This window comes from Odontesthes bonariensis, chromosome 13 (genome assembly GCF_027942865.1).
Source record: "Odontesthes bonariensis isolate fOdoBon6 chromosome 13, fOdoBon6.hap1, whole genome shotgun sequence".
NCBI classification, from domain to species: Eukaryota; Metazoa; Chordata; class Actinopteri; order Atheriniformes; family Atherinopsidae; genus Odontesthes; species Odontesthes bonariensis.
Window position 1 is genome coordinate 30,519,785 of NC_134518.1, and position 15,526 is coordinate 30,535,310.

Here is a 15,526-nt window from a genome sequence, read left to right on the forward strand (position 1 = left end):
TGATAAGATTATGTAATTCTTTGCAGTTTTTCAAGCATTTTCAAAGCCTTGAATACTTGTCCATGCAGTTTTTTTGTGGATAAAGAAGTTAAGCATGACAGACTCAGGGATGCTACTTTTATACCCAGTCACATAAATAAGCTGTAACCATGTTGATTTTTGTTTGTTTAGAGCAATACAACCTTTCAAGTCTTTTAATGCCCTTCTCTTAAATTTTTTATAACCTCTTAAAATTAGCAGATATTTTAATAATATAGCATTAATCAGTTTATTTGTGCTATTTTCAAGTAAACATAAACTTTAAATGATTTCCAAACTATTAGATACATTTTTTGTACAAACATTTCTCGAAACATGGTTAGTTACTGCATGTCAAAGCCATACGCTACAATGTTCGGGGTGTGTTAATTATATTCTGGCACCTTAAATGATGGTACTTACACCTCACAATATCACCTTGTTTCAGATGATTTACTTGATTTATCAGTGGAACTGGTAAGAAACCAACCTCTAACAGGGACATTTTCATTCTTGCATCTTCCTCTACGCTGCTGTGGGAAGGGCAAATGTCAAAGGAACTGCCAGTAAGCTGTGAATATAAACGTGAATGAGTAATATTTACTAGCTTAAGAGGTGCTGGAGGGATTTGGGGTTTAATTCACATTGAGGCTAGTCATGCTGAAAACACATGCACTACTGTTTTGTTTACAAGAGCACCACATAAATAGAATTTAAAAATATACCAAAGATACAGCAGATGTAAGGCTCAGTTCATTCTGTTCACCACTATTTGTCTTTGAATGCTACATCGTATGGGCCGAGGTTAGGCTTTGAGACTTGAAGACTTGTCAAAAACACTTTCAGCATTTAATGTTATTTAAGCAAATATAGACTGAAATCTAAACAAGCATATGCTGATTAATAGACCTTACTTCTCTTGCTTTTAATCTGGATATATATCCATAGAAGAGCAAAATTAACATGAGACCAGTTGTGGAAGTTCTGAGTGTTAGCCTCCCTCACAGTAAACAGCCAATTAGAGTCACGTTTACAGTAAGATGAATTGCGGTATTGGATGCAATAATAATGAATGTACATTAATGGCTCTGTTAGAGTTTAATTTTGTCCGATGAAGGCAGCTAATCTCTGGATTTATGAAACTACAGTTAATTGCCATGTTACCCAGGCTTATTGAGTGTATTCTTTGTTTTTAATTTAATCATCATCCGCATATTTGTGATCATGCAGATTTAATTATGTTTATTGGTCCAGACGTGCCTTTTCTTATTAGCTAATCTTATAATACCTAAAACCTAAAGAAATAAAGAAAAGCGTTGTCACGAGGATAATATGCACATTCACAAAGAAAGGGTATATTTTAGTAGCAGATCTGTTCATTTTTTGCTAAAATGAGAAAAAAATTATTTCAGGATGTGTTCACTCATAATCTTGTGAATACAATCACCACTGCTGCAGTTGTTTTGCAGCTTCTTAGGAGCCGATCCATGTGAAGATGAAGCACATGCATCTCACATATTAGCTACATACTATAGTATTGTATACTGATACGACATGTTGCATTATGTCTGCCAGCTATTGTAATATACACCATGCATTTTTAAAATGGTAGCAGTGGCTATTTCAGTCTTTAATTGGCTCTGATTTCACATGATGTCTGCATAGATTTATAATAAAAAAACAGAAGATCCTTCCTTTTGCAGCCAAGTGGAAGACCCCTGTCTCATGCTGTTACCCAGCATGCACTTTAGCAGTCTATTTCAGTCACTGGGTGCCCAGCAGTATTAACACAAAAGGTCCTAGAATTATGGGCTTAGTAATACATGCTTATTATGTTAATGACATAGGGTCTAATTCATAAGACTCTAATCAGCAGTAAGCAGAGCATTCAGCACCCTGCACATAAATATTAAGGAGTCATTTTAGTTTTGAAGAGCTTGTCCTCTCACTCTTGACATTTGTTTAAATGGAAACCCCCCAAAAAACAAATTAAAGCTAAATTAGATGTACTGCATAAATATGATGTATCCACAAACAAATGAGTATTTATCAAGCTGAGAGGACCCAAACACAGGAGCAAAAGAAGAAGATAAGGATGGACAAAATGATAAACTTTGATAATTACTGAGCAGGAGAAACTAAGGACTCTGCAGGTGCAGGAAAAACTCACACAGTCCATACAGAAAACCATGGATGAATGACAATGACCTGGCAAAACAATCAGAAATGAACGGGAGGAACTAACAGCAGCTGGATGAAAACAGAAAACAGGAAAAGCAAAAACTAACTGGAACAAACAAATTAATATAATTTAAAAATAAATCAGGAAGTCATGCTAACAAATACAGAACGTGAGAAATAAAAAAAAAAGCCAAAAATCTGAACAAAAAACACACTCAATGACTTCATCCTTTCCAGTCCTGATGATTTTGGCTAGCATATTCTTAGTTAATGGGTTGAGGGTCCTGTGTAATATCTGTGCAGTATTTTGTAATGATAAACTGCACTGCAGCATATTATAACCTGCCTTTTGAAATGAATTCCATTAAAATGTGTGAATTGTGGCTGTATAAATATGGTGTTTGTGTTCCTTTTTATGCAATGCAAGGAGTGCCTCATAATTGTACGTTCTGAAAACAACAACAAAGGCTTCTTATCTTCAAATCAGGCATCTATTGTATATACCATCAGGCTGTATTCAGTGTGATGCAGTTCTGTCTAACTACATCTAAATATAGTAAATATCTATGTCAGTAAACTGACATTTCTGACCAAATTCATACTCAGATGAATGAATATTTTACCATATAGATCATTTCTTATTAAAACACTATTTATTTTTCTCAGGGATATGACTTTTCTTTCAGTTATTTAGCTTATTTAGAAGTGGTGAGGAGATGAAAATGTATCATCTTAACAGTAAACCGGAGTGTATTACGCAGTTTTATTGCCATGCTGTTTCAAGTCCTTTTTCTCACCTGGTTTAGTTTAATTCCACCTTGCCATTGATGACCAGTTCTTTTGAAACATGATCACTTTGCTATCCAAACCTTTTGCTCTGAATAGTAAAATTAGTTCCTGTTTTATGTGTCAGTTTAGTTTACACAGGCTGTGCAGGCTTTTTGGAGTTGTAAAAACTAATTTCATGCAAGTCTCACTGTATTTTCTCTCTTATTTATCTGTTCAGACATCTGCACTGAATTCTGCTGAAATATTAATGACGCAGCCCAATTAATAAGAAGAAACAAATTTTTATCACCAGGAAACAGTTATCTGGAACAGCATCCAAAGTGTACACACAAAAGCACCAAAACAACACAACAGCAGGAGTATTTGTATACCATCAACATGCCTTGTCCGTAACCTGCTTCAAACACTGAAGGCTTTGACCGAAAGCCAAGAGCTAATCTGCTAACTAACTGGGGTGAAATTCAGGAAATTTTATAGTGAGAACTGAGTGATCCTTCTTTCACGTAAAAAATAAATTTTGACTGAGTGGTTGTTGTTTAAAGTCTACTTACACCACTTTTATTTCTGCCTGTTGTCAAGGTAAAAACTGGAAATTATATTATAGAGAGTTTAAGACAAAGGGAAATCAAATCACATGATTTGTTACATCTGCGTTTGTGATGAATTACACACAAACGCAGATTTGTTAATCTTTATTTCTACACAAATTTTTTGCCTGTTTTAACTTCTTCACATCTTTAATGTTACGTTATGCACTTCTAACTGAAAACACAAGCATCTGACATTTAAGACTTCAGCAGTCTATCTTTTTTATCTCAGAGGCACCATTAATTTTACAGAGCAAACTCTCAGTCTTCCATTTTGCTGTAACAAATTCATAAACAAATTCCTGCTTTCTCTGAGACACACATCGAGAAAGACGCACCTAATTAGTCACCTCGAAACACGCACATACACAGCCAAACACAGACCCACACATCCTCTTCTTCCTGTAACCCACACATTGCTCAGCCTCCCTCTGGAATTCATCACATGTAGGGCTATTTTTAGAGGATTCATTAATAGTGTGATGAGCATTAACTTAATTCTGTCATGAAAGAAATCACAACAACTATGAAGATGTCACTTGTCGACTACATGTCATGCTACTGGGAGATTCTTATGAGGAACTCATTCCCAGTGCTGGATCCAGATGGGAAGTCAATTCTGCTGGGATCACTGCAAAAAGTCAAAAAAAAAAAAAAAAAACAGACATTAGTCTGAAAAATTAAGCAGTGAATTGCTGAAACAGGAACATATTCCACATATATAGTGTGACAGTGTGAATGATTTAAAAATACTTTAAGGTATACAGAATTATATGCATTTATCTTTGAGGTTCAGCTGTGTAACCTTTGAAAAGCTTAGTGTTCAGTTTTACTTCAGTTTCATTCACCTCCTCCTTAATATGTTGGTGTTGTTGTTAACCTGCCACACAGTTTTCAGTTCAATTAATACAGTACTGTTTCAAGAGAGAAGCTAAAGTAATAGCCACACTGCTTGTGGTATACTGTTGACCAGTGGTGGCAAATCTAACTGTACTCAACATGTTTTCGGTCAGTACAGAAGTTTAATGGTTAAAGTGTTTGCATTAAACTTTGCCATAATGAAAAGTTATTACTTCTGCATGTATCTTCCATTTTTGTGCCCACCTTCCCATCACAACACATGTCTGTGTGGTTCTAAAATGTGAATATAATTTCTTTAATGCAACCAATGACTAATAGAGCTCTGACTGGATTGAATATATTTCTAATCTGGAAAACAGAAATAATTTATGATCCAAACAACATCTGCAAGTCACTAAAAAAAGAATAAAAATAGCTCGGGGGCAGCAAATCAGAGATCTGGAGTCCAGTGTTTTAACCTCACACTGACAAGATATTACAATCTCATCTTCAATCTAAAGTGGACAGAACAGTTGAACAGGATATGTTTCAAGCTTTCCCGGATCAATTTGTTTAAAACACCAGGTGAATTTTGTCATTTTCTCGTCACAGTGGTGCAGAGATGTGTGTAATACTGATGCAGTAAATAAGAGAAAAGCTAAAACAGCAAGCACAGGCTAAGCAAAGCCTCATGCAGAGCATTTATTTTTATTGGATCCATTTCCCTTTAAAGTATTTCAATGTGTACAATCTTTCAAGCACCAAGAGAGAACCAGATTACATGATAATATGCCTTTGCCCCCTTTATTTTCGAAAGATTGTCCCTGAAGCTTGATTGTTACTTTCTGTTGGAATTGATTCTTTATTGTGTTTGTTTATTCATGGTCTATGTAGTCCCTTGTTACGAGTTTTCTTTGCCATTAATAAACAGAGTTCTCTGCTTCCACGATGTTCACAGCACACAGTCCCCACACAATGCCAGCTTTACGCAAACCACTGCTGAGCTAATTAAGTGGAGAGGTTATTGTCAAAATTTAAAGCACAACCCATCCTATAATTTATCACATATCCTGAACACACTTTTTCAATCGATAGCTCCCTCATTTCTGTGTTACAGCTGAAATCCCCTGAAATAGTTACATTTTTTTCTATTCTGCAGTCTACAAATCAACAAACAAATCCAAGCGTTTCCCATAGTGAAACTAATTGATGTTCGCAGGCTCTGTCAAGCTTTCTTGTAAATTTATTTGGACATTTGTGTTACAGTAATGATGATATGGCACATTGTTGCAGATATGAGAAGGGAAAGCTGCATGGCTCGGTGATGTGGTTTATGGCTTAGAAGTGCTCCCCATCTCTGGGAGGCTTGGCTTGGAAGATTTATAACCCAGAAATAGCATTTCTGATGCAGATAGTCTTTAATTTATTTGTGTTACTATGTTTTTAACTGTGCGGTCAGTGGGGTGAGGAATTAAACTGAGGCCACTGGCAAAATAAAAATTGTGTCTATGGTTGGTAAGGTTTTCTACTCCACCAGCTACTTTGACCAGTAATAAACTCTTGTATACTAGCCTCATGATTAACAAAAAGAAAGATCCTGGTATACACCAAACCAGTGTGAGGAACTAGCAGCAACAGACTGCTGCTGGGTCTCATTGTGTCAGCAGGGTATGAACAATCAAAATAGCACTTGATGACCCCCAATTGTCATCCAGGACGCACAATTTGAGCCGCCGCAGGAAAGCACAGCTTTCCGGTTCAGAATGGGCCGTACATGTCTCCAAGACTTTTCCCGAAGCTCCAGACATGCCCAAAGGACAATTGTTAGCTTGGTATATAAATTGGTTTCTGTGCAACGTCATTACGGAAATCTGCACACAACTAGGGGGCAGAAAGCAGCACTCAGCCTGGTTCGTTGATCATAGCCCGTTGGCAAGAGCAGAAGAAGATTGTGGATCCAGATCAATGAAAGAGTAGACTGAAGTCCTGCAAGCGAGTTTAACAGTTTAAGACTTGTTTTTATATTTACTGCAGCCAATGATACCCGTCAAATGTTAGAAAAAATATGCAGGCTACATACAATATATAGCACCGCATTTAATCACAGTTAATGTTCATTGCTTACATTTCCCGCTGATTCTGCCCAAACTATAATGGAAAAATTGGCACACTGTGCAACAATAACCACAAGGTGCATGCTGAGTTTGGATTACACTGCCACTCCTTGCACAAACACAATACATTTCAGACTTAACAGGACTTAGAATTGTTCTTATTTGCCCAAATGAACTGAACTCAGCCCACATGTGGTTGTGCATTTGCTTTCAGGTGTAATTATTCACATTTCTATGTAAATTCCTTTTAAAACTCCACATTAATTTTGTGAAAAAGTCTTTGTAGTGGAATTATGTCTGCTCTCACTGACCGAGATGACACTGAGCTCCAGAATGTGGGAGTTTTACTTAATAAGTGAGGAGCCACTTACTAAGTACCGCACTAGTAAAACTGATCACTGTGATTCAGTTAATCTCACTTTCCAGAACTCCGTGATAGAACCTGGGAAGGGTTTAACTTCAAGTTCTTCTCTTACTCTCTGAATAATCAAATGTAAATCATCAGTAGATGTTTCATTGGTGGAGGTTTATAAAGTGTAGTTAAACTAAAAGTGTTGAGTCATTGTTTACAAAGTAAATAACCTGCTCTTGGAAATCCATCACTCATTTCTTGACATATGTTATTTGTTTTTGGGCAGCTGACATTTATCAATATTTGCTTGGAAGGTTCATTATATTTGTAACATTTGTCAGTGTAGTTATCATTACCAAGTAAAACAAATGTCTCACAGCACAAGCCCTAATTTAACAAATACGTGCAATCATATATTTAATAATTTGTCTTTTTAGTCTTAATTCATTCGTTATTTCACATGAAGATCATGCTAATTGCACTGCAGGAGACACTTTGTGATCATGTTATGTCTTTTTAACCTGTATTGAAATATTTCAAAACTACCCAGTAAAAACTGCTTACAAGGATTTAACTTTATGGGAATTTATCAACTAAACAAGATCAATAAGACTGAAAGCTGGAGTATATCTAAGATCACAACTCTTGGTTATATATAAGGAGTTTTTGCTGTATATTAATTACACTTTAGCTTTGTTTTGTCTCATCACTATTCAAAATCCTGGTGTTGCGTCAACTCTTGCACATTTAAGCACATAGCAGAAACACAGTTGTATCATCAGAATGAACTCAACACACTTCTTCCAAACCTTATCAAGCATGTTTAGTTATTGGCATCTTTTATCAAAGCATACACACTGTTACTTAAAATGATTGATACAACAATGTATAATCAACAAGCTTTTCAGAATCTGCTAACTCTCATATTCAAGTCATGAAGCTTATATTCAAAACAATAAAATCAGTCTACATCTCACAAATGTAGCAACGACAGCTGCTGTCTTATTTGCATTGGTGATAATCAGTCCTTTAACTCGTGTACTACTTTAAAACTTTCCCAACATTTATCCAAATTCATGTATGATTTATACAAAACAAGTTTAAATCTGATGTCCCAGTTCTTATGACCGTGAAACTTGATATATTTTAAAACATAGTGTGTCAACAGTGGAGAAAAAGTACAAGTTTAGTAATAAAATCACATTTAGTTTAGAGGATGTTTTCAGTCTTTTGGCCCTTCTGCCATTTTTAAACACTTCTGTATTTCAGTGACCTTTTGCGGCTGCTTGCACAACCCTGTGCCCCGGAGGTTGTGTGTGTCAAACATTGACATTCACATCATCCCAGGACAGGTTTATTGTGTAATTAATAGTCTGCTGTCATCCATCACACCACTGCAGCCAGTCGTTAGATGGAGGCAAGATGCACAGCCTACATATGAGGAGAAAAGGAAACAGAGCAAAATAGCATGAAAGGCCTTGGAGTCAGACAGCTGAAGTATTCATTGTCTGGTTAAATTCTTCATAGGATACAGTGCTGCACTGGGAGGCAGGGTTCAGACTGTGATCCGGCAAACTGAGGAGAAAAATAAAGCAGCGAATACAAAGAACATGACAATGGCTGCTTGAGGGGACAATGGCATTGTTATGGAGTGATAACGAAAACAGGAGGCTGAACTGAATTCTGAATTCTAACAAGGGCTGAATTTGATATAGCAGCTGAGAGTGTGTATTTCTACATAAAAGTACCTTTTTGAAGTCAAACCCTAGATAAATGGAATAAATTGATGACTAACAACATTATTTACAATAATTTATTTTAAAATATGTAAGAGAGGCTGTCCAGGGAAAGTGGAGCACAGGATGTGTCAGAAAACATAGTTCTGATTCTATACTTTTAGTCAGCAGTTTTATTGTTTCACATACATACGAATAAAGCTGCTGAGCTGTAATCTATCTGTTCTCCTGAGCTTTTAAATACAGGTCATTCAGGTAGAATTGGCACATTAAATGTTGATATTAAAAATGTAAAATGACAGGATGTTGCTCTGAAGAGTGCCTTGGTAAATACCTTTGTCACTTGTACAACATGTGGCAACAAAACCGTGTACATTTTACTGTGTGACACTAAAATAAATGCACTTCATGGACAGTAGAATTATAGCTATACACTATAGTTATTTTCTTTTTGAAAGATAACAGAGGGCCAGTTTCAGCTGTGTGAAACAAGGGAGGGGCTGAAAGGCAACTGTCCCAGCCTTGCAACTACAGTCATGCTGAATGCAGGCCATTGTTGGAGTTTGTAAAAGCTATGGAGCCACCAGACCATGTAACACTCACTTCCCAGCCCCCAGTAATGGCCTAGATTCTGAGGCACTGTACTAGTGCAATGCTCTTCTTCATCTGCTGTGTGAGGCTTCAAGCCCGAGGGAAGAGTTTCATGTGTCATTTGGCTTTTGCTCAAACAGAAATTAAGGTCCTTTTCCAGAGTTGTTGAAGGTAAATCCTCCTGCCGCTGTGTTTGAATGATCCCCTGCGGTCAGAACACAGCCATTTGCCACAGTTAGTGGGTCAGTTAAGGAGTCCCAAAGAAATCTGATGATGCACCAAAACAGTGAACCAGTGACTTCATTTCTCAAGATGCAGTAAACTGATTAAAGAGCAAAAGGTTATCTAAAGATTACTATGGAATATTTTGGGATTTAAGTTTAGATTTAGGAGGTTTAAATAGTAGTTATGTTAATAGATGATTGAGTATTTTAAAAGGGACATATTTTGAAGAAAAAAACAGGTAGTATCCACTCAAAAACTCAACTATAGCATTTCGTTTTCAGACCCAAATATCTAAAATGATGTTTCCGTGAGCCATTCAGGTGAAGCATACTTCAATTTACAATGTTTTCCAGCCTATTTTCTCATAAGAATCAGACCCAGAGGAAGAGAGTTGAGTCATTCCATGCCCTAAAAGTGATCCTTTAAACTAAAATCTTCAGTTTGTTGTGATGCAAGATTTTTAGATATTCTTTCTAAAAAAAAAAATTCAATAATTATTTTATAATAATAATTATTATTATATTATTATAATGATTTTAAATAAATATGGACTGGACCATTTCCCAGGTATTTAAAAAAAAGACCCAACATTTAAGGTGAAATGAAAGTGACAGACTTAAATATTAAATGCATCTGCGAAGATGCAAAATTGAAAATAATGGAAATACTCAAAAGCTGTACACGGCCTCAGCTCATATGATTTCTGTTATTTAGTGTCTTTCATTTAAATTTTCTTTGTTAGTTTGAGTATTTTGAATTAAAACTTATAGATGTGTATATTCGTCTCAGTCAGTTTTAACTTCTAATCTAATTTCTATACTTCTCCAGTGATAAATCTAAAAGGTTAACCAAACATTAACAGTTGGTGGACAGTTGTCAGCTCCAAAGCTCCTTGCTTTTTCCTCAAAGACTCTTTGTTTAGCACCAGATTCCAGTGACCTTGATAGACACCAGCAGGAAGACAGAGTGAGGAAGAGACAAAGAAAAAGAGAGGGAGGTGGGTAACGGGAGAAAGAAATGCAACAGAGACAGGCAAAAGAGGAGGCAGAAGAAGAAAAAAATGAGAGGGATGGATGATGCAGGAAAAACGTATGAGTTTAATAACAACTGTGGCATTCTCTGTGGATGTATATAGAATTACAGGTGAAGTGAAAGACACATGGAAACAGAGGAGCCAGAGCAGCTAGACATATGAGAGTAAAGTTTAAGCTTTGGGAAAAACACCACATACAAGCGAGAAGTAAAGTGTGAGTGAGTTTGTGTGTGTGTGTAGAAAATACAGAGGGATATAGAATTTTATGAAACAGCGTACTTGTGGGTGAGAAAGAGACAGGGAGAGGGCAGAGAAAGTGTTAGACAAAAGGCTTTTGTTGTCACATTTTGAATCTCCCCATGGTTACGAGTGGCTCCACTTCACTGAGTCCCAGCCTAGTTGTTTGGCCTAGTTTCACATTAAGTCTCACTTATTCGATGACAGTGTTCGCTATATCGGCCCACTCACTATTTACCACAAACATCATCGCAATTCCACGAGACATGGCGCAGCTCGGTGACATGCAGATGAAAGAGTTTTACTCCCTGGAGCAGCGCGCGATCCTGGAACATATTTGTTCTGTCAGGACCGTAGCAGTGGTTTCGCATATTTAGCCTGTTAACTATGTTCTGTAAACAAAAAAGACCCACACCGCACATTTTCTGACAATTTTCCTGCTCATTAATCTTGGTCAAATGTAGAACATTAACTTACTAATGATCCTCATTTTCATTAGCATGTACACTCATCAGCAACAACCTCCAACTGACAGGTGACGTGAATAACACCTTGTTTTTTTTCCTGCCAATAATGCTGGAATCCTGGCGATTACATGGATGTTACTTTGAAGCAAACCACCCACCTAAAGACTGTTGCAGACAAAGAACACAGCAAAGAGTTTGACATGTTAATCCCACCTCCAAACTTAATCCAGAGCTTAATCTGGTCAAACATCCACAGGACTGTCTAGAACCAGTCTATAGAGACCCTTTCCCACAATTAACAAGATACACAGGATCTGTTGCCAAAGTCTTAGCATAGTACATCTCCAGTGATCACATGTCTACGCTTCACATCACAATAATGATAAATAGATTAAGTAGAAATTACATTGACCATAAATAATGGTGATTTCCTGATTCTCTGTCATTAATTAGCTTCAGCTGATCAGTCAGTTAGTCAGTTAGTTAATAATTAATTTATTGACTACCAGAGGAATTTAGGAAATATTCAGAAACTAAATTACACAATGATCTGGTTTGAGTCTGAGCATATATTTTGTAGATTTTTGAAGAGAACATAAACCAGTACAATCCTCTCAACCGACCAGAAATACATTTAAATTGGACTTAAGTAATTGTGGAATATGCAAAAGTGTGGGTCTCAGTACACATTGGCCCTGAATTTAGCTCATCAAGATACGTGAGCTATCAAACATTTCAGAGTTTGATTCATTCTTGAGTTTTGAGAAATTATTATGTTTAATGATTATTATCTTCCCCTGGTTTCAGGCATCAGAGAGCGTCTTTTTTTATCATCAAAGTGTAGATATTACACTGTCCAAAATGTCATTAGGAAATGTTGTAGGGGACTGTGGAAAGCAAGAACAAAGCTTGAAGAACAAGATAAAAGTGATCACCTGCTGGGCAGAACAGCAAAGCAAGACTCAGTTAGACCTGCAGAAAGCTTCAGATCAACACAGCAACACTCTACAGCTGTGATGTGCTGAATTTAAAGCGATAACTGAAACAGCGAGACCTTGATTCTGGAGGCATTTGATGAAATTAACATCTAAATAACTGTTGTGAATGGGGACAACACATGGTTTCAGTTGTGTGGCAGCCAGTGGCACAATATAAAGAAAAGATTGGATTCCATCAGCAAATTCCTGTAAAAGAAAAATCAGTCATTTAAGACAGTCAAACTTCCCCCTGCAATAAAACAATGACTACAATGACTACTTTTTAGTCAACAAAACCCACATTAACTACTTCAACAAATACAACAGAATTGCCTTTAGTCCATGAGCTTAAACATCACTCAAAATTAGTGATAGATCTTAAACATTCAGTGCTAATAATGAGTATTTGAAAATTGTTAGTCAAACAGAAAAACTAAAGCTGACAACTAAATGAGATGGCAAATCTATTTGTGGGGTTATCCAGAACTGCTGTAGAGGGGTCATGAATTTAGAATTGTAGTAATATTTGAAGAATGGTTTCTAATGCATTTTAATGTCTTTAATAAGTATGTACCATGGCGAGGGGAGCCCAAACCTTAATGATTGTAGATTGTTCACTAATGGTCAGACAGAAGATGCACATTTGACATAATTGTGTGCAGCTAACTACACATTCAACAATGTAGGAAGAATTTTTTTTAAATGTATATCCAATTTTGAAGCAGAAAATATCAAGTATCGCGTCCATTCAACGTTTAAACAGACATAACAATCCCTGATGTGGAAAATGTATTCAGTTTAATTCGTGTCTGATTAGATTATATCCACAGCGGTAGCTGCTCGCGGGATGAAAAAGATCAACTGTGCGCACCACCATCACCGTATCACAGACACACACGCCACTGTTGCATTTACAAAGACACAGACGCACAGAACGTCTGCTGCGTTTTATAGATTGAGTCACAACACCCTGATTCATCTCTATTGATCTAAGCCTTCCCAGTGGCATATGAGTCAGTCCTTTTGTTATTCGTCTCTGCGAGTCATCTTACATCATTCACAAAGCTGCTTATTCTCCTGAAGAATTTCCATAAAGCATTCCCATAAAGATTCACCATGTTACGTGGTCCTGATTTCCTCAGGATCCATCGTACAGAAGTTTGTTTTACCCTCCTTTTCAAATATATTCACCCTGAGAACTTCCAATTATACTCACAAAAAAGAAAAAGCACATGTCCGCACTTACACTTGCATTGCTTTGGTTGCTGTAGGATGCTGAGCAGAAAATTCAGCTGGGATGAGAGTGAGTCATGGATACAGCTTAATGTTATGGGCTGTTTTTCCCTTGATGTTGCTCAAGCTAATTAAGCCTTGTAGTGAGCTACTCATATCTGTTTGAAGTACGCAACAGATTCACTCTAATGGTTTACTTTATGTAATTCTGTGTTTTCACATTTAAATTGAATATGTTTACAACTTGAGGACCATAGATTAGTTAGGATCATAGAGCTAAATGTAGACACACCTGCATTTCCAAACTGCTGAGAGAGAATTCAGAGAATACTGTCAACAACCAACTGCCTTCTGGGCAGAAACTAACTGAATGATTATCGTGGCTGTGGGATAAAATCCTTTAATGTGGGAAGACAATAACAACTTATATCTGAAGAACTAGAAGTAATGGTGCAAGTTTTCTGCAACGTCGGTTTTTTAAGGAAATTAAGCAAGCTCTACAGGTGTTCTCAGTAAAAATGTTGGTGAACAGTGACCTCTGCTGCTGATGACATGCTATCACCCGCTCTATGAAACTCACTGCTGTGTTGACTGAAGCATCGCGGGAGAGGCAGGGTTACCTAATGACACAGGGAGACTTAAGGAGTCACAGTCAGCTGGCTGCATTTATGTTTGTCCATTGTTTTCAGGATTGGAGTGCTGTGTGCATATGCTGCCAACCAGAACCTGAGCTCTCAGGTGAAGAACATACGACGGTTGGTCAACAGCAACATGAGGGACCTGCACACCTTCGCTAATGACACACCAATGGTGAGACAGACGTCAGAGAGTTGTTGTATTGTGCAATAGTGGGTAGAGTTTATGTTAACAGCTACTGCATAGTTAATAGTTGCTTTTAAACTGGTTGAATGATTATGGTAAAGCACTGAAATGGTTCAGTCTCAGTAAATATAAAAGTCTAAAACTTGGCAGACTTAAGGGAAAATGTTTGGACCATAGAATATATTTTTTTCTGTAATGAAAGTATGTAAGTTTCTACACAATCCATGAAATTTCTGAAGCTCAAAAGTTTTTGTCGGATTTTTGGGGTTTCATTTGATATTTTGAGAATTAAATCCAATTAAGCTCAAAGTTAATTTTGACAAATGTGATGCATATCTTCGTTGTGACCAAAAATGAAAGTAATTTTTTGTAATTGTTTTTCAGAACCTATGACGGGACAAATTAATTCATTTTTTTGTGCTCTCATGTGTAAGACTTTGCTCTGCTTTGTTTTTCCTGTTTGCAGCAAATTGATTACCTAATATCCCAATATGCCACAGCCAAAAACAAAGTCATCTATGACCTAGATAGTAAGTAGATCTTCTCTTTGTCTCTAATAATGAATTAAGTGGACATAGACGATTCACTGAGCTCCTACACTCTGTTGTATATCATGCTTATTATCTAAATTTACTGTTTGTACTTTCAATGGCTTGTTTTCGCCATAGATTTGTGACATAACTGGGTCTATATAGCTACAGCTGTGACTGTTGTAGAAGGTCTCTTGAGTATTCATCCTGCATTTCTCCTGCAGGCAGTTCTTTCTTGAAAGTTAAGACTTGAAAAATCAGAACTAGGATTAAGCTTTCACCAACAAATTGTACAGTCTCTGCACATCAGCAAATCATTAGATCCAAGATTAGACTGTTCTATAGTGAGATCACCCCCAGGAGGTTGAACATGGACTGCAGTAACTCTATAATAGAGTTACTTGGCCTATTTTTGTATTTGTAAAGCTGATCCATTTCTGTCTTTTCTACAGACATAGGTCCATTGTTGGGAGGAAGGATACACGAGCAGTTAGATAAGGAGGTCCATCCTGCCATGGAACAAGTGCTCAACATGGCTGGAGGTACATCTTCTCACTTAATTTCTTCTTACAGTTACAATCAAAGAACTGTAAACTGCAAGCTGCAAATATCCTGACTGCAAATAAGGCAACACACTTATTTAATGAGTCAGATTTTTTTTTATGTGGACATTTTCTGTGATAATTATACAGGTCTCAGAATCCATTTCATTCATTTCTGTAAGTAGTACACCAACCTATTTGGAATAATTGCTCTAGTTCTTCTTTAATGTTTGTATTTTATGCTTTTTTTTA

General features: G+C 36.8%; 1 protein-coding gene across 12 annotated transcripts in view; it reads left to right on the forward strand.

Annotated features, from left to right (window-relative positions):
- The window catches only part of prom1a (prominin 1a), an 81,636-nt gene that overhangs the window by 40,835 nt on the left and 25,275 nt on the right, over window positions 1–15,526 (forward strand). For all 12 annotated transcript variants that reach the window (XM_075481922.1, XM_075481918.1, XM_075481912.1 and 9 more), the window contains 3 exons: window positions 14,070–14,190; window positions 14,669–14,732; window positions 15,185–15,274. In XM_075481922.1, coding sequence (XP_075338037.1) covers window positions 14,070–14,190; window positions 14,669–14,732; window positions 15,185–15,274 — 275 coding nt within the window. The remainder of the gene's footprint in view (window positions 1–14,069; window positions 14,191–14,668; window positions 14,733–15,184; window positions 15,275–15,526) is intronic.